The 23,019-nt window shown below is 39.9% G+C and overlaps 1 protein-coding gene across 1 annotated transcript in view; it reads right to left on the bottom strand.

Moving 5' to 3' along the window:
- LOC124110825 (dynein axonemal heavy chain 3-like) overlaps positions 1–23,019 on the bottom strand; it is a 79,932-nt gene that overhangs the window by 29,423 nt on the left and 27,490 nt on the right. Inside the window, exons 29-48 of the mRNA XM_046470261.2 lie at positions 22,025–22,424; positions 21,452–21,543; positions 20,686–20,887; positions 19,415–19,567; positions 18,457–18,679; positions 17,281–17,411; positions 16,601–17,017; positions 16,164–16,325; positions 15,872–15,997; positions 13,826–13,983; positions 13,406–13,486; positions 12,024–12,207; positions 11,283–11,468; positions 8,000–8,226; positions 6,655–6,858; positions 4,521–4,648; positions 2,894–3,018; positions 2,074–2,259; positions 1,372–1,539; positions 137–270 (exon numbers count right to left, since the gene is read on the bottom strand). Of these exons, the coding sequence (XP_046326217.1) occupies positions 137–270; positions 1,372–1,539; positions 2,074–2,259; positions 2,894–3,018; positions 4,521–4,648; positions 6,655–6,858; positions 8,000–8,226; positions 11,283–11,468; positions 12,024–12,207; positions 13,406–13,486; positions 13,826–13,983; positions 15,872–15,997; positions 16,164–16,325; positions 16,601–17,017; positions 17,281–17,411; positions 18,457–18,679; positions 19,415–19,567; positions 20,686–20,887; positions 21,452–21,543; positions 22,025–22,424 (3,687 nt within the window). The remainder of the gene's footprint in view (positions 1–136; positions 271–1,371; positions 1,540–2,073; positions 2,260–2,893; positions 3,019–4,520; positions 4,649–6,654; positions 6,859–7,999; positions 8,227–11,282; positions 11,469–12,023; positions 12,208–13,405; positions 13,487–13,825; positions 13,984–15,871; positions 15,998–16,163; positions 16,326–16,600; positions 17,018–17,280; positions 17,412–18,456; positions 18,680–19,414; positions 19,568–20,685; positions 20,888–21,451; positions 21,544–22,024; positions 22,425–23,019) is intronic.

The following is a 23,019-nucleotide window of genomic DNA, read 5'->3' as shown; positions in this document are numbered from 1 at the left end:
ATGACATGCGATGACACTAGCCACATATCGTGACAATCCGATCCTTAACAGCTGACTTTCCACAAGCACACTAAGGGCCTAATCTGTCTGTCACAGCACATATTTTGACACAGTGCAGACATGATCTCCATCTCACCTCTCTGACATGTTCCTGACAGACTCGTGGAAGTACTTGCACATGATGACTGTCTCCTTCCTGACGCCGTCCTCCAGCTCCACCTCCTCCAGGAACTTGTTGGCCACCATCTCCAGGGCATCCTCCGGCCACGCCTTCACACACATAATGCATGTTTGTGATAATACGCATTTAAAATACTGTTAAATCTCCCATTGTACCAGGGAACAGCTGTACACATGATGTTCAGCTTCGGCAAATTATGGGCATTCCCTTTACCATGCCTGTCAGTATAGACTAAACAGATTAACATTCCAATCTCATTAAAATCTGATCGTAGTTCTCGCTATCGCTAAACAAAGATCTGAGGACATCCCATTAAGGGTCACGTCAGACCAACCTTTCATCCAACCAAACAGAGCCTCGTTTACCAGATCATGAAAGTGACAGTCGGAATGTGTTTTTTAATCATGCAACCACGAAATATTTAACACGGGGTATTCTGAACGACAGTTACGGGTTTTATGATTATATCCATACAATCTAGGCCATCTATAAGCCATTCCAGAATGTTCTTCTAATCAGTTTTAATTCTTTTAATCAAGAATACGTCAAAATATGTTTCGAAGCGTAGTCGCCAGTTTGGAACTAGTGTCGTAAAGCTCGAGAAAGCTGCCTTCTGATTGGCTTATGTTGATTTCTTGTCAATCATTTCATTGGTCGGTCAAAATTTGCGATAGGTCGTTCTGGGATGGGATGTCCTCAGATCTTTGTTTAGCGGTAGCGAAAAACTAAGATCATATTTTAATGAGAATGATAAACATTCTTGAAATACAGACATAGAGAATCTCACCCAAGTGTCTTTTGTAATGAAATCTATCAACGAGTGTTGATATATTTGATATCAAAAGATAGGGGGTGAGATTTGATTTATGATCCAACATCATTCTTCTAACTTTTTCAGTTTGTAGACATTACAATTGACACTGTTCTAGTCAGTCTAATACATCATTGTACACTGATATCCTGTAGTCTAGAACTTGATTGTTCGACGATTACTGTTGGAAATGTCTATATGTACTTATGAGGTCATTATGATGTATCTCTGATTTGTTAATACAGAGATGTGTTAATCTGGGATGATTCACTAGGAGCTGTACTTGAGTGAAAGATCAATGTCATCTTTAACCACTAATACTCAGTATAACTGGCGATGTATCAATGGGAGGCTGGTTACATGTATATGCATGTCTCACCTGGAACCAGTCAATTGTGCAGCAGTTGATGAGGGAGGGGAACATCCTCAGTCTGTTCCTGAAGGCGTCGCCGATAGGACTCATGGCCAGGACAATGTGGAGGTTGGTCTTCACTCTCTCGATGAAGAAGTTGTACATCGACAGTGGGGTTGCCTCAATTTTCTTACCCTGGAAATTAGTAGGAATATTAAAGAAAAAAATTCCACAAAGACCACAAAGTATATTCAATTATACAACAAAGTATAGTTGTATTGCTTAAAACGACATATAACAATGTTCAGCCTTCTGAAGCAAAGGATGCCATGCTTAGATGAACAAAAGTCTAGCATGATAATAATATGAACCTTTCAGCTACTTGTTCATCTGTCTAGATGCAATTATTGATGCCAAGCATAAAAAGGAAAAAACAAATGACCAGAGGAATATATCAGTCACAATGAGTATGGATTTATGGTATGAATAACAGTCTTGAAAAAAGGACACCAAGAACAGGCTTCACAAATTCAACCATGCAGGGCATCAAAAACTGGTTCTTTAGCATCACAAGAAAACACTCACACCACTAGGCTATGCACCTCAAGGCTTGTGTGTGAATAAGGAAGCGCTTTCAGACAGTTGAAAATGTCACTATTTCTAGTTTACACATTGACATTACTCCACTGCCTTTTGGGGGATGATTTAAAAATTAACTCCACAACTGACCTCATTCCTGGCAACCACCTGCATCTTCTCAATGATGTCTGCCTTCTCATCAGCAGGGAAGATGTTGGGGACGTCGCCGGTGTTGAGGATCATACTGATGTCCTCCATGAAGGACTCGTCCTTGATCTGGTTGTCTGAGAACAGGAACACTGTGGGTTTCCCTTCAGAGCCTGTCTTCACCAGCAACTGGCAACATGCACCAACAAGGGCTGCTTAGACTTCATCACATACACAGGGCTACTTCCTTAACCAATAACAAACATCAACTGTATGGATTTAATTTTCATGCTTAATATTTTTTAAATACATTTGAGGGCACAGGATCAGTTGTCTAAGGCGTCATAATTCACTGTGCAGAGTTGGGTCCCTTGGGCAGCCAGAAACCTATGATTGTGGGTTCGAAACCTGGTTTGCCATGATTTTGTTCCTAGGTTTGTCAGCACTATATTTGTGCTTGTGGGTTTCACCAAAGTGGTAAAGGTCTGAGACCTGCATCATTTTCCTCCCTCATTAAGTAAGCTGACACGCTGTGGTATTAATGGAATACTGTTAAAAGCGGCAACAAACCCAACTCACTCACTCACTCACTCACTCACTCACTATAAATACATTTTCAGTCCAAAAGACTCCCAGGAGGATGAGATGGTAATATGAATGGTAACCCACTAATGTCTGACAGGCAACATTGTATACTCCTCAGGGAGTTGAGAACCCAACGAGAATGCAACTGATCAGTTGACTGGGGTAACAATATGTCATTGAGGATGCTTCTGTGTGGAGTATTCTCAATAGGTTAACAGACTTAACGTAAAAGACTTACCTTTTTCAGGTCCTCTCTCCACTCTAATGAGGTATAGTTTTTAGTAATCTCTATCTGGAACAAGTCGAAGTCGGCCATGAACGTAGCCAGCTTGCAAGCACTCTGTCTTCCTGAACCACCAATACCTGGGAACAAGTCATTCAGTGAGAACATAGCAGCTACAGTGAACATAAATGCCTCAAACATTGTTTTCTTGTCTTAATACACTCAAGATCCTATGAATCTAGTCACAATTTACCGTGATCAGAATGTTTGTTGATTTTGTTGTTTAATGCCGCACTCAGCATTATTCCAGCTGTAGGGTGGCAGTCTGTAAAAAATCAAGTCTGGACCAGACAATCCAGTGATTGACATCATGAGCATTGATCTACACAAGTGGGATATGATCCGACACCCACATCACGTTAGTCGCCTCTTAAGACAAGATTGGGTTGCTGAAGACCAGTTCTAACCTGATGTTCTGGGGGGGGTCAGAATGCTTCTGCAAGTCACTCATTGAGGGATTAAGGGGAGAGAACTCAATTGTCAGCTGACATGGTCCTCTACTTCAAAACATACTTTTAGCATTGATCAACATTTTCTCAATAATAATCTCTTGTACCTGCACAGCTATACCTAGAACACTGTCATGGAATTTCAAATCATGTTTGGAAATAAGTTAGCAAATTGTGAAGTATGAAAACATTTTTTTGTTTTCAATGTAAAAACAATAGGTAGAGAGTTAAGCATGAGTGCCCCAGTGCAAGAATTCTTCAGGTAAGAGATTTTGATAACAATATCATAAAAACAAAAGGTACATATATACGACAACATGTGTACAAATTATCAAATTTTGTTATGACTAAATGCCACAAAATCATCTATTGTGTTTTCATTTCTTATTCAATTCAAGGGCTATAATTACCTTGTTCAGTCACTGCCTAAATTAATCAGAGCATTACTAGATTTTGCGTTCTAATTCAGAGTGTTCTACCAATTCTTGTCATCATAATCAGTCACCATGACACATTCACCACACATGGGTAACACTGCTCATGGTCGATTTGAAAACCCTTGACAAACCTGGTGAACCTGCATTGACAACAACCCAGTTTAAATTGGTTGACCAATGTTAGCACATGTAAACTGATTTATGTCTAACTTGCACACAGTTGCCCATCCCTACTGAACTTTGGGTGCAGTACGCAGGTGTATTACATAAGGAGCATGATGAAAGCTAATCAGTTTCATTTATTGATTTCATCATGTATAAAAGCAATTTAATAACATATTTTACTAGGTATTGACAGAATATATGTATTCTGATATATCAGTGAAATTGAACTTCGAATGTTGATATAAATACTTTGGAATAATTAATGCAACCAAGACAATGATTATATCTTTGTTTGATGTTCTACCTGCTATTTTAAACTTTCTGGTAATTTTACATGCATTACATAAAAAGGTCAAGAAATAAAGCATTAACCTCTCATAGTTGTGTGTCATAGCAATAGACATGGCTGCTGGTAGCCATTTTGTATCATATGTAAGGTTGCATGTCGTAACATCGTTTGACTCTGTTCACTCAAATTGTAAACAATAATCAAACTCGCACACTATAAACAGACACAAGGGGGATATTTACCAACAAGCAGCGCATGTCCGTTGTCCTGCAGTAGTACGCGACTGACACGTGAGATGTGCTCAATTGCAAACTTAAACATAACAAGGTGCATGGGTGCTTTGCTCATTGTGTTGAACTCCTCCAGATAGCTGTAGAGGAAAGAGAGGAGGGAACAGTTTAGACAAGTATACATGCACACAAGAGGCATCAAATCGAGAAATTGTATTCAAAGGTTTGATGGCTAGAAACTTGAGAAATTTGAACAAGATGCATCAGAGAAGAATAAACAACATCATTCAAAGACCTCTCTCGGCAAGCAGTTGAATATTAATCAATCCTGTGGTAGAAAACATAACTCGAGAAGGAAATAGTTAGAAGGTCATGGTGACAGATATATTGACCATATTGTACATGTTTATAATACCAGCACAAGAACCCTGCCAAGTGTTACACTGTCCCTTTTACCCAAATGCTTACAGAGCATCATAAATAATCTCCTACTAAACACATCACTACATATGCTGCTAAATAGATTCAAAAGAGATAATAACTGTACCCATAATATGCTCAATGTTTTTTGCTGAAATTCTGCAATTTTTAGAAATGTTTTCAACTGCAGCTTAAAATGTATTAAATAACATATTCATAAGAGAGAGTGCAAGTGCATTTCAATATTTCAAGAGATGAAGATTAAAGATTCATGACAAACAGTCTGTAAAACGTTTTGCATGCGTAGTGATTTCGTTTTGACAGTAAATGTATGTTTGATTTAATAAGAAATAGTCTTAAAATTTACATATCAAACAACATGCTGACATGCTTCCTTGTGAACACTAATCCTGTGTTAAACGCTGTGATCAAGCATCCACGGACATTCAATAGTGTCTATGATGGTAATTAGAAAAGTGTGTAGAAATACAAATACTGTGAAATATGAACACAGATCTACCACCATGCTGTGATCATCACGGACCCAGCTTTACACAACATACATCAATAATCATGAAAACCTAAACAGTTCATTGGAGGCTAAATGTGCAATATTAAAAAAATATATTTTAAACAATTGTTCGGTATTGAAGTTACATATGGTTGTATGCAGTGACAACATGCTGCCATGGCTGAAAGAATCCAGCAAGATATTGTGTGTAATCAAACCAGGATGAAGAAAACTCTTTGAGATCTAAAATCCCCATGAGACATTGTCTTCTATACTTATTAATAATACAAAATGAATGATAAAACACTGCATTTAACCTCCAAAAAGTTCAATACAAAATTACTTGAATGATGTACAAAGAAGCAAGATGCAAGTATTTGAAATATTTTCAAAAAAGTTGTACAAGCCAGCATGACACGGAGTGAGATCATTGTGTGCTACCCAGTGACCTGACAGTGACCTGACACTGTGACCTGAACAACCCATGCCAGGAAGTCACGGACTGTGAGTGAGGAGAAATATTACTTACTACGCCACCATCTCTTCGTTATGACTAATGTAAGTAATATTCTTAAGTTAGTCATGTAAGAAGCAAACTTTCACTCTATAAAACAATATCATACTCCCATGGACTGAAAACATTGAGCATTAAATGAAAACAAAAAAGACCTGACAGTTGGGCAAGAAGCACTAACTGTTCTCAGGTGGAGACCTTGAAAATTAGTGTTGAGGGTCAGTTTCCATTTTTGAAAGTTTGAAAATGGATGCTTTATTGGGGTACGAATTTATTTTTTGTCATAAGTAAGAAAAACATCTTCAATATGGGCGTCTTGTTTTGATGTGGTCCTGCATTACTGCTTGATTATCAATATACACTGGACTTTTGTCAATATCAAGATGTCTATTTAGTGTGAACAACGGGATCTGATCCCAAAGAAATGCTAAGGATATATCATGTATTAATTTTGCAAGGTTAATGGCAACAGAGACAAAGGGTTGACATACTGATTTAACTTCTTTATTCTTTCAACGCAACATTTCTGTAATTGGTACCAGGTGCTTGATAAAGTAACTATCATCTGTACCAAAATGTCGCATTGAAAGAATATAGACTGTAAAATCCATAAGAGAACTCTGTGTCCATGGACACTGCCCATGTAAATGCCACTTAACGATGTTAGAACAATATTAGTAAGAGAGAAGTGGAGGACTCACTGTTCCATGACACTGGTCAGTTCCTTCAGGTCAGTGACCTCATCGTATACCTTCTGGTCCAAGTTCATGTAGTCACCAAAGAACAAACTACGGACATTATCATCAACCACGTTGCCACTCTTCGATAAGTGACCCAGTATTTTATCTATGTTCATCTTAAAGTGGGTCTGTGACATCTCCTTCACAATGTTGAAGAACGTGTTCCTGGAAGATAAAATATGTATATCATTAGGGCTGGAGATAATATCTAAAACTGAAGGTGTTAAGCAGTACAGTGCACCATGTTATGTGACCTGCGAAGATCCGGGGTAGAATAGGTCTTCAGCAATCCATTCTTGCCGTAAAAGGCGACTATGCTTGTCGTAAGAAGTGACTAACGGGATCGGGTGTTCAGGCTCGCTGACTTGGTTGATGCATGTCCTCATATCCCAATTGTGTGGATCGATGCTCATGATGTGTCTGGATAGTCTGATGGCCGTCATATAGCTGGAATATTGCTGAATGTGGCGTTAAACAACAAACAACACCATGTTATGTTCAATAATGAGTGTTTAGTATTTTTTCTTTTCATGCAGGGTGAAATTTGAAAATGCAGGGTGTGTTTTATTGCTGTAGGCAGTAACTGAAAAGATAGTTGTTTAACTCAAACCATCATACTGACTTATAATTTAGTTATTAAACATATTCTCAGTGGTAACTAACTCATTTCATATGATGATATCGATATTAAACCTTTCAAAATAGAAGTTGTTTATTTTTTAAATGAATCACAGGGCACTCCCATGGATGTAAAGGTGTTCCTTTTGAGAATGTTTAGATTGCCAACCAGAAGAAATGTTTTCAATGACAAACAGATACAGGATGTTCCAAATTCTGTTAATAATTCATTCATTATCCAGGTATTAGTTAAGTTTACTTGTGAGAAAGTATATTTATCACTGTATCCAAATAATAGAAATTGTTGCAAGGTATTTTTATGAAACAAAATGTGAAAATGTGTGCCCTTCTTATTCTAACCCTACCATTATGAAATATGAGGTATGGGTATCTATGACCATTGAGCATATTGGATGGAGTGACACCTCTTTGATCAGTGTTTCAATATATTACAGTTCATCAGTTTTTGGTTTAGGAGGAAAGCCTGAAGTGATGCAGGTTATAGACATTTACCACTTTGGTGATACCCACAAGCATGGGTATGGTGCTGACAATTCTTGAACCATGATGAGGACAAATGTTGGATTCAAACCCATGATTGTACAAATTGGCATGCCTCAGGGACGCAAATATTGGATGCAACATGGCCAGTGGCAGTTTGATTCTTAAAATGAGGCTACGTGTTTACCTGTCTGAATCATCTATGAGCCGGTCATAGAAGACCCTGTAGACTTCATGCACCCACAACCTCATCAGCTTCTCTGGTTCCCCCATGTGAGTCGGGGGGACGAGCAGCACGCCGCGGATGACTCGGGAGAAGTCGCGCAGGTTGAACACGTAGTGACTCTTGGTTGGCGTGGGGAGGAAACTCTGGATGGCCTCCTTGTAGACACCCATTGTGGCAGACACTAGCAGCTGGAAGCAGGGCAACGATACTGACAATTCTTCTACAACACTGGACAGTGAGAAATACTGTGGGAGTTCCACTATTCTGAAGCTTTCAACCTTCTATGGTCAATACGCTTTGCAATTTCATAATACAGAGGTTTAGTTGTGCAGTTAGAAACAAATATTACAGTATTTATTAGACAATCATTAGGCTTAGGCAAGGTTACGTTTGCATTTATGATGCATACATGGACACACAAACAGACTGGTCATACAAATATGATACACTTACCAAAGATAACTACAAACACATAAAAACTAACCTATCTTCATTAAATGATTTTGTCAAAAAGGTTAATACAGTTTCATTAGCAAAGAATCAAATATAAGTACAGCTGTTCTTACAGCCTTAGAAAATTAAATATATGGTTCCAAAATCTTGGAGTTTTAGAAATTCTTCGACAAAATTAAACACTTTGCGAGCAGATTTCAAACTTGTCAGATGACAAGGTCATGGCTATGGGACCTGACAAGGAAACTCCTAAACTGTTCAACACAAACAAAACATTCAAGCCAACATCAGAAAAGGAGCAAACACATGCAAATGAAGTCCGGACTCCAAATGAATCCCTGAGCTTAATTTCTTGTAAACAACACCACTCAGATCCAAACAGGCCTAGTGATGCACAGGCACCCAGTGGAGTGTTGCCACACAGTGCCGCCGTGTCTGGAGAGGCACACACATCACAGTGTTACATACCATGTCTATGTCAAGTCCAACAATTGATGGAGAAATATTATTACCTGCTATAAATATACACTGCATTCTGTTTAAAGTTAAGTAAGTTTATAACGAACATGCTTCTACCAAACTGATGGATATAACAAACATTTCTTTTTTCATTCTGACCAGTTGTTGTATATATGCTGTATATATGAATGGAGTTTGGCATGTTAGTCAGTGGGTAGTGGTTGTGCTAGTGAGGAGTTACTGGTGAGAGTGTTAGTCACGCAGACAGTGAGGGTACTTACAGCGGATTCCTGTCAGTGTATGACATTAAGTGATAGTGAGTTGTGAGAAGATAGACATAGTGGTTACAGACACATCACAATGTTACTTGTAGAAAAATGACAACTTGCCATGTAGGTAACTATTACATGAAATGTACACAATAACATACATGTGACAGTTCTACTGCTGGCGAGGGAGATACAGTTTGTACATTCTAATCCCTTTGGTGAAGGTCAAGCAAACAAATCCTCTTTGTAACTAAACCCTGCAAATCTGCTCAAGAAAACTTATTTGTAAAGTCATAAAAGACATTTTCAAGCCCAAAAGATGTACAAGTGATGTTTTGCTGTAGTTAGTCATGCCCAATGTGTAAACATCAACCATTGCCACTACCAATGTGTCCACAGCTTCTGGCATTATAAGTGAGACAACATTATCTTGAACAGTATTTCAGTCACCTCACACCATACCAGCGTACTGTGGAATACTCAGGACATAGGTTACGTCTTTGGTCAAACCCTCAAGCATGGGTATGGTGCTGACAGACCATGGTTTATGTTCTGGGATTTGAACCCATAACCAACAGATACTGCACAGCAACTTGTAGCACTGTTACCACTGGGCCACCATGCCCTGGCATAGTGACCAACACAATGGGCCACCACTGACCACCACTGACCACCACTGACCACCACTGACCACAGCTTCAGCACCTAGAGACATCACAGGACAGTGATTGTTGACTCTACCACCTACATACATAGGAAAGGCAAACAGATCCCTCAAAAAGCTGATTATTTATTTTAAGAATTGACTTCAATATATTTTGTGTTTTTTTTATGTTTATAACTCAATAAATGCAAAAACACACAAAAATCAATTCTTATATATATGTCAACAATATTAACTTCACAGATTGCTTTTTTAATCATCAACACAAAAAACTGTAGATAACACGACAAAATCAGTGACATCATCCAGTACTACAATGCAACACAAGACCCACCCTTTCTTTAACAGTGATAGTCCACTAGTCCTTATAAAGATAACATACAGCAAAACCCTCTACAAATGTCAAATTTCTATTAGTCCTTATGATACCTAAGTATTGGGCAGTTTGGCAAGGACTATAGGATAAGTGCCAATTCTTAATGCTGCTTTTATCAGCCAATCAGAAAACAGCAGTCTATTAGTGGGTGTGGCTAATTAACTGCATCTCCCTCTTCAGCTGTGAATGCATCACATGCCAATGTTTTATTTCTATTGTGTGAGTATGACAGTGATATAATGTATATGATAAGAGAAGAAAAAGCATTAGCTGATCACACATTACAGGTGAGTTTATTACATGACAGCAATACACATGATGACATGAGAGCTACATAAGTCGGTGATTTCCTACAATACATGTCTGACACATACAAACATTCTGTACAGTTTGTCACATTGTAAGAAGAGCATGCTCTGTGTGAAGTATGACATGAAATGTCTGGAGACAGAAAATGACACTTTTCACCCATTCTCACGTACAACGTCAGACCGAGATCAAACGGGTGCCAGGTGTAATATGAGTTTGACAAAACAAATGGGGAAGGCTACCAGCAAGGGACCACATGGTCAATCACCGTTTAGGAGATATCTTTAATTGAATGATTAATTTTTGTGTCCTATATGAGTGAAAAAACAATTAATTGACAAGGCACTACAGCGTCTGTTTTAAAGCTATTCAGTTCATTTTCTTGTTATTTTGGATGAATGACATTGTAGATTATGATTATGAATCCACTCTTGTGGCCCCTTTACTGGTAGCCTTCCCCAAACACAAAGAAGACTATCTTAAATTTGCAAAAGTTAAAACATAAACTAAACGTCAATGTTGGTTAAAAAATAACATTTCTATTTCAAAATATCTTGGAAATTAACCTGACCCAACACTATGTTTGGATGATACTGACTCTTATGACCAGCTGATACAAGTATACACAACCATATGTAAGTTATTATCACTAGTGACTAGCCCATGAGAAAGGGTGGCAGTGAAATGGTATCAGTAATAGCTGGAGGACCCTACCTTGCCGTTCCTGGGGAAGGACTGGTCAAAGCCCTTGGAGAAGTGCCAGTCTGTGATTGTTGTGAAGATTCTGTTCATGGTGTTGTCATCAAACTCCTCGATGGAGATGATGTTGAGATGACGAGAGAAGCGTCCGGTGATGTCATTCCTCCCTCCACCAGGCGGACCCATGGCCGTCACGAACAGCTGGAAGTAAAAGCAGGTCAGCAGTGCATCCTGTCTAGTTCCACAAGAGAGTACTTGAGGAGACTTGGATCACATTGAGCAACGGTCCAGTTCAACTAGGGTAAGTGAAGAAAGACTTTACACACTGTAACCATGGCGGGAATCAAACCTGAGTCTGAATGGAGACCGTATCCCAGTACTTCCTCCACCTCCTCTCAGCTGGATATCCTATTCAACACACTATATTTCTCCGCTCCTATCAACCAGAGACATCATTACGTCTATGAGGCCAGACCTTTCAGTTTACTCATTTTTTACCCATAAATTCAGGTCAGTAGGTAAAAAATATAATTCAATTTATATACATTGATAGTGACAGTAAATGAGGCGGGTTTTTTTTAAACATTTCTTTTGTTTCTTGTCGGCAAAACAAAAGAACACTCTTTTGATTTATTATATTTTCTCACATTTACATTTTTTGGCGTCTGTGGATTTGTCAACAAAGTTTTAAAAAAGTCTGGCTCAACTGTCATATAAATGAATAAGTTCTGGCACATCTTGTCTGTGTTTACTCACAACATCAACGAGGTAGACTTTGGATGTGTCCTTCCTGTCATACCAGTGCCCATGGTCAATCCACTGGCGGAGCAGCTCAATGGGAGGCTGGGCGCCATACTTCTCCTTGGCAGGCATGTTCAGGTCGTCAACAAACACGACTGACCTCTTCCCCATCGGGGGACCATACACACCCTTCCTTCTCCTGGGAACAAGAAGTGAGAACAATACTTATTTCTACAGTACAATATTATATATACCGTATTCGACATAATAAGCACCCAGGGCGCTCTCAAAATTAGAATATTATTTTGGTGAAAAAAATGTTGAGTTGAAAGATAAATTTCGTGGTTTATGCTGACAGCCTGAAATGTTTATGTACGACAGATATATTTTTCCCGAATTTAATTGCCCATAGTTAAGTGTGCATATAACGAGTGCGTATTATACGCGAATAAATAAGTCTTGTGTACATTAATCAATCGGAAGGGGTGCTTATTGGGATTGGTCACTAGCCAATATATTAGCAAATATCGCCGTGGGCGTTTACTAGAGCGGGGCGCTTATTACGTCGAATACGGTATATAGTAAGGGACCTGCTCAACTAAGCAACGGTAACGATAAAATTCAAACTTTCCTTATATTTCCTTCATTATTTTCATATTGTAATGCATCAGTTTTAAAAAGGTTAACCTTAGTAAAATGAAGTGGATACATGATATTTAATAAGCAACACATTGGAAAACTGTTGGGAGCTTGATATGTAGATATGGTACATACACTCCATGAGCATCACCATCAGTGTGAACATGACCAGGGACTTACATAGGTCTCTCAGTATTCGAGGGCGGATCCAGCATTTTTGAAAGGGAGGGGTCCAAAATATCAAAATCCTCTCAGTCAATTTTACTGCCCACTACATACTAAATTTCGTTTTCAAAAAGGGTGGGGGTCCGGACCCCTGGACCTCCCCTCTGGATCTGAAAGTGGTATTTACTGGTCCTATGGACTCCCACAAACAGCAGTTAGAGGGTCTAAGCATGAACATGGATGACCTAGGCTGTCAACATGGGCAGCTTCACAGGATTCCATGATGTCGCATCGCTACACAAGCTCAGATGCCTCAAGGCCATCATAGATGTGAAGGAGAATCAACTACTGACATCCTGAACAGTGGGTGTATTTCTGACCAGAATAGAAATGTCAGGTCTATGTAACATGCATTCTTGATAAAATGAATGATTTACACACCCTTATTGTTTACGTCCCACAGGACACAATGTAACTTATTGGCATTCATTCTCAATTTGTATGTAAAAACATGGCAGTGGCTTGATGTATCTTCTTGTTTATATAACAGATGGAAGCCTGGACTCTATGACTGATGGACCCTGTGGACTCACCTGTCCAGTTTGGACATGACGATGTCTTGGGTCTGGTTTGCGGATGTGCGGGCGGAGAAGTTGATGCAGTTGGGGATGTAGCTGCAAGTCAATTAATAATTCTTTACTGCTGTATGGAGCAGATTTTACTTGTAATGTTAAAAATATGTTGAAATACAGATCTTTTAGACAACTCATCTTTTTTTTCTCTAAAATCTGACAAACTAAACAAAAATGGAGCCTTTTTCAGCTAGTGATTTCAACAACAATGTACAACAATACAAACGTAATTTGCTTTGTTGAATTATTCTGATATATTTCAACAAACCAATTCTGTGTGCATTGCAATACATAAGAATTAACTTGAGCATTAGAACATGAGCTGCAATGATTTCTATCCTATCATGTAGACACAATAATCCCCCCTCTCCAGTCACTCACATATCCTTGGGTAAACTCAGGAGGTAGCTGTTGGTGATGGCGGACTTGCCCGTTCCTGTGGGGCCCACAAACAGGGTGGGGATCTCGTGGGCGAGATATGTCTTTAAGAAGAATGTCTGCCGTGCCGTCTCCATTGTCTGGATAATCAGGTCCGACACCTGCACACACCCAAAACGCATACTTCAAGAACATGGTGACAACAAGCATGGAAGGAAGTCATCTCTTCGAGTCTGAAAACCGTCTATCCGTCTCCCTTCTCTGTTGAATTAAATGCTGTCCAATCAAACACAATAACTGAGAAGGCTCAGAAGCTGATTCTGGTTTATCTTCAGCTTTAAAAAATTCATTTTTCCTTTTTTACAATTTTGCATCTGGCAATCTAATCATGCTGATTTGGTCTTTGAATGGCATATAGAAGTGATACATATAAGGAAGAGAATATATGTATGTCAACTTCTTTATTATGAGGAAACACAATGTTTCAGAGAATATGCTTACTCCTTCATATCTTCCTCATGCTAATTTGGTATAAAATATATTTTGCATTACAAATATATTTCTTCCAATGATTTAGAAACAGTATTTATTCCAATGTGACACAATATTTATTCATTCGTCGTAGGTGTAGTTTGCAACTAGTGACATTCACGTGATCATGCAAACAATCATTCAATATATTTTCACAAAAACAAAAATATGATAAAAAAAAAAATGCTTAGAATCAAATACTTTGTGAATCATGCCAAAAAAAATATTATCTGATCTGATGTGCTATTTCTGTCACATGCTACATGCATCCCTTGGGAGTGACATCAAGAACCTATTCAGCCCCCTAGTGCATGCCCCATGAAGTGACATGTACCTATTCAGCCCCCTGGTGCATGCCCCATGAAGAGTGACATCAAGTACCTATTCAGCCCCCTAGTGCATGCCCCATGAAGAGTGACATCAAGTACCTATTCAGCCCCCTAGTGCATGTCCCATGAAGAGTGACATCAAGTACTTCTTCAGCCCCCTGGTGCATGCCCCATGAAGAGTGACATCAAGCACCTATTCAGCCCCCTAGTGCATGCCCCATGAAGAGTGACATCAAGCACCTATTCAGCCCCCTAGTGCATGCCCCATGAAGAGTGACATCAAGTACCTATTCAGCCCCCTAGTGCATGCCCCATGAAGAGTGACATCAAGTACCTATTCAGCCCTCAAGTGCATGCCCCATGAAGAGTGACATTAAGTGCCCATTCAGCCCCCTAGTGCAGGGTCTCATACCTAAATCTACCGGGCATCTCACCTTTACTTTTGCCTCAAATTTCTTTTTTCCAGTTGACTGGAAGTTTAAGGCAGATGACAGTGAAAGCTTTCCTTTGAGTCACAGTAATATTTTAGGCTTACCTACCTGGTAGTTTTTTTTATGTCACCATCAACATTACTTACACAGCCCTGTATGACTGCTTCAAAATAAGACCAAAATAATTTCAGGCACTTTATCACCTGCTCATGTATTATGTTTTTGTTGTTGCGAAAGAATATTGGCTACTTTTCTTATGTGTTCCCAAAACATAGTTTTGCTTATTTGTATTATTAAAAACAGTTTATTTTTTAAATTACTGGTTCAAGATTTCGAGGCTATTAAGAGTATTGATTTTGGAAGTATTTTCCGATGCTTATGTCAGAGTAAGTTTTCAGGCCATAGTGCTCCATATTAAATTAACTACTCATTGGTCAAGTGACCCATAATTTGGGGGGATGATGGACCATACTTCAGAAATACGGACCCTGGGAATCAGAAGTATCGGAATTGATCTGTACACAATTGTTTCTGTCCAACATGAGATCAAGTCCACTATAGTTAAACATGACCGGGACATGATTATAGAGTATTGAAGATTGTGATCAAAATGCACATCTATGAAAATTTCAATTCAAGAATTTCACCACACACATCCCTTGTGGCGGGTTTCTGCAACATTCCTTTTCACACCAAATGCAGGTGAGTCAATTCGTGTCTCACACTTGACAAATCAAACACCACTTGGGGGGTCCTACCTTGGCGGTTGCAGGGATACCGGTCTTGCTCTTGTCCAGAGTGTCCATCCAGCTGACCCAGTGGCCGCTGGCCTTCTTCTCAAAGCAGAAGTCGTAGATGGTGTCCCGCTCGGGGATAGAGTTGCTCTGAAATATTGACATACCGGTAAAGATGTATCCAGCTGTGTGGTTTTCCTGATAGTGTGTTTGTTTGATTATCTAAAGAACGCTGCATAGATAAAAAGATTCCACCGAAAACATGAGCATTCAATAACTGGAAACATCTTTGTACAAGTCCAAGCTTTGCTCTTACCTTGGTGATCTTGATACTCTTGGGTTTGGGGTGGTCTGGGTCTGTCCCACTAATGAGTGTCCTGAAGTAGGTGTCAAACTTCTTCCGACTGTCTCCGGTGAGTGTCCCACCGATAGTCCAGATGACCGAGAACAGGAACAAACCTTGGAGCCACAGTGTCACCTGGAAGGAGAGAGCAACATGGGTCTGGGGAATATCTGCAATCATTCAGTTCTCAATGTATTGAAATACAAACATTTGTAGGTCCAGAATCTACAAGTATCAGACCTTAGCTCTCAACATTTTTGTTTTCAGGTAATGACTAAACAGATATGTTTATTTTACCATGAACAAGTAACCAATATGATCCAAAATGTATTCATTAGAACTAAATCGGACATAAAATACATTGCTGAATAACCATAACAATTACCATCACTTTGAATCACGTGACTCACCTGTTGGTTAGTGAGGACCTCCTTTGTGGGCTCCACCCCCTCTTCCGCCTCATACTCGCACGCCTCTTTGATCTCATCCATCAGACAAGCGTACAGCCTCATCAGGGACTGCACTGAGTGCATGTCGGACGTCGTGATGAACGTCTTGCACTCCTTGTTGATGTAATGCAGGCATGGATCTACTAGCCACTCGAACAAGTCGGCAACCAGTTCCTTGTTCTCGTCGGACAGTTTCTGGGGCAGCTCATGCTGCAGGTAGGAGTCTCGGAGGGGCCGCCACCCCATCTGGTGGGGCTCTAGGTAGATCATTCCACACCGACTGACGGTGGCTGGTGAGGCCTGCTCTAGATCCGCTGGCTCGAATATCAGGTTCATCTTGTTGCTCATCTGGATGATCTCACCACTCATCAGACACAGCTGGAATGAAAGTTGATGATGATGTTCGAGGAGTGATTATTTTGATATATTGATGGACTGTCCTTATATGAAAGGGTAAGATCAAGAAGTTCAAACAGTTCTGTTAATGTTGACAGACAGCAATAGAAACTAACAGTTTTAGTCCACCAGTCCTTATAATGATAACGTATAGCAAAACCCCTAAAAAGGGCAAATTTCTACTTGTCCTTAGGATACCTTAACTATTGGGCAGTTTCTAATGCTGACTGACTATGCCGTGTTACCTTCTTGTTGTCATCCAGCACAGTGTTCATGTTCTCAATCCACACAGCATCTACAGGGCCGTCAAACAAGATCCACTTGCGGTCATCATTGGGGTTACTGGCATATTCACGGAATGTGTTTGCCAACACACCTAGGAAGCCAACATGTCACAGTTAGTTAGGTAGCCAAACTGCAGAATCTTATAATTTGAAATTGAAATTTCTGCACTCTGATTAGCTGAATTGGTCACGTGTTATTGCATTCATTTCCCAATGAATGTAAAAAAATTAAGCCACACCCACCGAGGCGCACTACTTTTATGACTGCAGAATGACGGGGAATCCCAATATTACAGTCGAGGGAATTCCCTTTCTGCTCACGTGTAGGCTGATGTGGCCGCTACGCGGATTCATACAGTTTGCACATCGGTTTTTTCGATTCATACCTCAGTGAACCGAAAACCACACACAGTCAATCCTTTAACAATACTATGTTTGTTTGTCTGTTTGTTTGTTTGTTTGTTCTTAATCACCTCACACAGCAATATTTCCCCCATATGAGGGATATGTGCTTGACATCATGTGCATCAATCTTCACAATTGGAATACGATGACATGCATCAACCAAGTCAGCTGGCCTGACCGACAACCAAGTTAGTCGCCTCATGCCAAGCAGAGTCACCTCTTATGACAATCATGGGTTGCTGGAGACCAATTCCAACCTGGATCATCAAGGGTTATACTAGTGAGTATTGAGGGTGGATGTATCTTCAGCACTAGTATATTCTACATTGTGTGTGTGTTTGTGTAACATTACTCTCACCAATATTCCAGCTATATTAGTATGGTCTGTAAATAATCGAATCTTGATCAGACAGTCCAGTGATTGATATTGTGAGCAGCGATCTATGCCACCAGTGTACAAAGACATGTCATCAAGCAAGTCACAGAACCAGTCTTCCAGTTGTTTGCCTCTTACAACCATCAGCCATTCTAACTCAGATACCCACAGGCGAAATTCTACATTAAAACTAACATTTTTAAAAGTTGCTAAGTCTTGAGAATTTCCTTTTGTCTTGAAATAAAATTTAGCTCCAGAGTATATTAAAGTATCTCATTTTCCAGATCTATGATCGAAACTGATACATAAAACTATATAAAAAACAAAATCTAAAAACTATGTGCTCAATATCTCACCATCGGTCCACTCATGGGAGACTGGGTCAAAGCATCCATACAGCTGGCCCATGGTGATAGACTTGGGGTTGATGATACGATGGACAACCCTGTACTCATCGAACAGGCCGGCCTGATGCAGGTCTCCAAGGGCATCTGCCAGACACTGCCAGCCCATCGTCTTCCCACCCAGCGGCTCGCCCACCACCATCAAACCATGTCGCACAAGGATCATCTCGTAAATCTGGTTAAAGTTATAAACAGTTAGAACACTAGATCAAATACAATAGATTGAGTAGGGCTTATCTTATCCTCGTACTTAGGCATATATCTACCATGTTTGTGCAAGTGTGGAATATTTACAACTCATTTTTGACTAACTAATGACTAATAACTATTAGTCTATAGCCATCTTCATCATCATCATCATCATCATCATCAGAGCAGCAGCAGCAGCACAATAATTAATCTGGATCAGATCATGGGGCTCAGACTTAGCCCTTTAGCCTGCAGGGTCTTCATCCCAATGTATGAGATAGGCTCAATGCAATCAGTAATCCAGTAGGAATTAACTGCCTTCTTCAATGTAACTAATTGGAGTGTGAAGATGTCATGCCCCATGTCACTAGTGGGAAATTGTCTGTCAACAATGATGACAATTCATCGACAATGACAGTACACTCTAGGAACAATCAGTATCTGACTCGACCACATAACTATCACAGTATAAATACATGAGGCCTGACTCGACCACATAACTATCACAGTATAAATACATGAGGCATGTTCATCTAAACAGTCGATCACTGGTACCCATTACGTACTTAATGAAAACCAAAGTATGACAAGTGAATGTACCTACTATTTACAATAACATCAGAAAGAAGTGCAAACATGACTGAATAATGTGTTTAAAATATTAGAAAGAAGGTGTCATTTCAGAGTATTTTCTTCTGCTAAAACTATCCATAAATCTTACCTGAATAATCTTGTCTATGAACCATGGCACTGCCTGCAATTTCCTCTTGGCAATGTTTTCTTTAAGAGCATCCATGAATACGCCATAGTCTGGTTTGGGCAGCTGCACACCGGGGAACAGATCGGAGATGATTCCCCCGAACAGCGGTACATCCTAGGAAGAGTCACAGTGAGTCAGTGAGTCAGTGAGTCAGTGAGTTGGCTTCAACAGTTTTTGTGTCACCAGCCTTAGGAATCATTTATTTAGGACAAGTCCACAGGACTACAGGAAACCTCAGAGTTTGTCGCTACTAGTCCTCCTTCAATGATACAATGATGTTTACTATGTTTACATTTTCAGTCTGTTTTATTCAGTTCCAATTTGTAGCAAAATTGAAGCATTGAAAACTGGTTCAGAATCATAGCCCTCAAATGGAACTTGTCAATAAAGACTACCATCATTGAGTATTTATTTGTCCTCGGTACAATTTAGTAGTATCGGTCTAGCAGACAAGCATGAACTTTATAGGCTGGTCACATCACATGTCAGCTTAGAGTGGAAGAAAAGTCCAAGTTGACCGACGTCTTGGAAATATACCATTTTGTTATGCTGACCGAACAAGCATCATATGAGGGGGTAAGTGCTAATTTTACCAAGAATTTTGAGATTACTCAATTTTGATTGATCTATTCAGTTTTCAAATTTTGAATCGATTTTTTTCAAAGCGTCATCTGGAATGGAAGTCGGCAGTTTGAAACTTGTGCCAAAAAGCTTGAGTAAGCTGCTTTCTGACTGGCTAATGTCTACTTCTAGTAAGTCATTTCATTGGTCGGTCAAAGTTTTGTGAAAGGTCAGTCTGACGTTAACCATAATGGGATGTCTTCAGGTCTTTGTTTAGCGATAGCGAGAACTAAGATCTGATTTTAATGAGATTGATCATATGTACAATTTTAGGTTACAAAATGCAAAGTTACAATTACTACAATATTCAAAGGGTGTGTGGCAATACATTTTGTGCAGAAAAAATGAGACACTGCACATTAAGATACAAATTTAATTCAGCACAGTTAAATCTACAGGTAACCTAGCTCTACATTGAAAAAAGTAAGTTTATCTCCTTATTGAACCTTGAAGTCGGGTTCACGGTTGGCTAAGGAGTGCAACACTGAACACTCTACTGAGGCACCTAAGACAACTGAAAGTATGAAAGTATCAGGTAAAAGCATCTTGCAGACACAACAAACAGAGAATGAGATTTCTACATCTAATTGTAAGACTTTATACTGAAGTACCTGAGCCAAGAACTTTGGCAAGTTGACGTCATTGATAGCCTTGAGAAGCAGCACAGCCTCATCCTGATCTGAATATTTGAGTTTGAGGTTACCAGCTGCTGTCAACACCGACTTGACGGCTCGCATGCCGTAGTCGTAATGGTGCTGGGAGGACAGCTGCTCGGAGCACAGACGATAGGTGGCCACAATCTTGTTAGACAAGCTGGAAGAAACAGTCAGGATGTATGATCTTGCTTCCATTATCACTGATTATATTTTCCATGCCTACCAAAGAGATTTTAAATATGGATCAAAATGAGTAAAATGTCAATTTTGACTACTTTGCACAACAAATGGCAAAAAGCATCATTGTTTGTGTGCTTTGCAGACATATTTTACAATATGCCTAGAATATTAATACATGAGTAAGCAAAGCCTAAGTAATGCATGTGCCCTGACTGAGTTATCAAGGTATCATGGACATTTCTCCTATTTTCAAACCAATGTGACACATCTTTGGTTGGCCTGTATCTCCAAGAACAAAATATGGCTGAAATATTTCTGATTCAGTATTAAGTTCCACTTACTCCATATACAAGAGTAATGTTATCCAATAGAATGTTTGAGTGAGTAGGGTTTATTATGTACTGAGAGCCATCTTGCAGCTGTATCATTTCCGGTGAACATGGATGAACTTATTAACCCCAACAGGATGCCCTGCCACCCTGAAAGTGAAAATCTTGACAATGCTGCTTTTTACACTATCTAAAAAAACGTATCTTCGAACCTTCTAGCATCCACAAATCCAACTGAGTACAAGACGATCTCGCCGATCATGCCGTAGTCAGGAACCATCATGGCGACTGTTCGGAACAGAACCTGAAACACACAATTGAATATGTCACACATCAATGTTCAGGTATCAAGCCAAGGGTGTATTACCATACTGCCACAGGTATCAGGCCATCTTCAAGCACTAGCCCGCCCCTAGTTTAAATGTCCTGAGATAAATTGTCCTTCTTACAGTTTTATGGGTGTCGATCCCCCAATTTGTAAAACATCTTTGTGATCAGTGAGCTGACAGTGATGGCAGTCAGCAGTAACAGTATCAACTCAACAATGACTACCCATTGGTCTGTTAATCTTGTTCGCTATCTATCAAAAGAAGATCAGAGGTAATTTTGTACAATGTCCGAATTACATATTTAGACACTGAAACACAATCAGTATTTATCAATCTCAATGACCGAGACAACTCAGACATTCTTCAAAGGAATATATGATGCAGCTGGAATTAGGAAATAATTTCAGACAAACACTATTTCCAGCAATGAACTGTACACTGACATCACCAACACACCTTGAGGTTGTCGGGCAGCTCCTGTCTGCCAGCGTAGCCAGGGTTCATAGTGATGAACATGGTGCATGTCGGGTTCAGTGACAGCTCAGTGCCTTCAAACATGAACCTCTTCAGCCGAGCAGCAATCGCCTGCTGGATGCTGGCGATCTGCTGGGCCACCACAGACAACACCTCCAGTTCGATACGGTTGAACTCATCAAAGCACGCCCATGCTCCAGCCTGTGCCAAACCCTTGAAGAACTTGCCCATAGCTTTATAGTCCAGGCCATCGGAGCAGTTGAACACAACACACTGTTTAGCCACAGCCTTGGCCAGATCTTTACATGTCTCAGTCTTCCCTGTTCCAGCGGGACCTTCGGGAGCTCCGCCCAGGTTCAGCTTCAGGGCACCCATAAGGGTTCTGACAACACAGGCAATGTGGGTGCTTCAAGTTGTCAACATTATCACTGTCTACAGAGCATTACCCATTCTAAACTAGTGAGTGAGGCGTTGTTTAATGCTGCTTTTTAAACTTATTTTATTTATATCACATTGTTAACTTAGTGAGGTGAGGTGAAATGGGGTTTAACGGTGCATTCAAGATTGTTATATAGCGACGTGCATGCATGTGTGTGTGGCCGCTTGTACTAGTACGGACTAATGCAGATTATAGAGTGCTAGCCAGCTGAGATACCATGCCGCAGTTTTAACATGAATATCCCACTCAGACACAGTATACTGACTCCGAGGCGCCAGACAGGGTAACAACAAGTACCATCTTTTAACGTCTTTTGGTATGACAAGGCCGGGGATCGAACCACCGACCTTCCGCTCTCCAGAGCGGATGCTTTACCACTAGACCATGGAGGCGGTCTGTAGGAGGAAAGACATAGCGATGCAGCTAGTAGTGTTATAGTGTCAGATAGAGTGAACATCCCATAGTGTGGCCACATACACATTACATCTATATCCTCGAGTCAAGGTATGGATATGTATATTGGTGACAGTAGGCTTGG

This window comes from Haliotis rufescens, unplaced genomic scaffold, assembly GCF_023055435.1.
Source record: "Haliotis rufescens isolate VD_foot unplaced genomic scaffold, xgHalRufe1.0.p SCAF_62, whole genome shotgun sequence".
NCBI classification, from domain to species: domain Eukaryota; kingdom Metazoa; phylum Mollusca; class Gastropoda; order Lepetellida; family Haliotidae; genus Haliotis; species Haliotis rufescens.
This window is presented reverse-complemented; position numbering and strand designations above follow the sequence as displayed.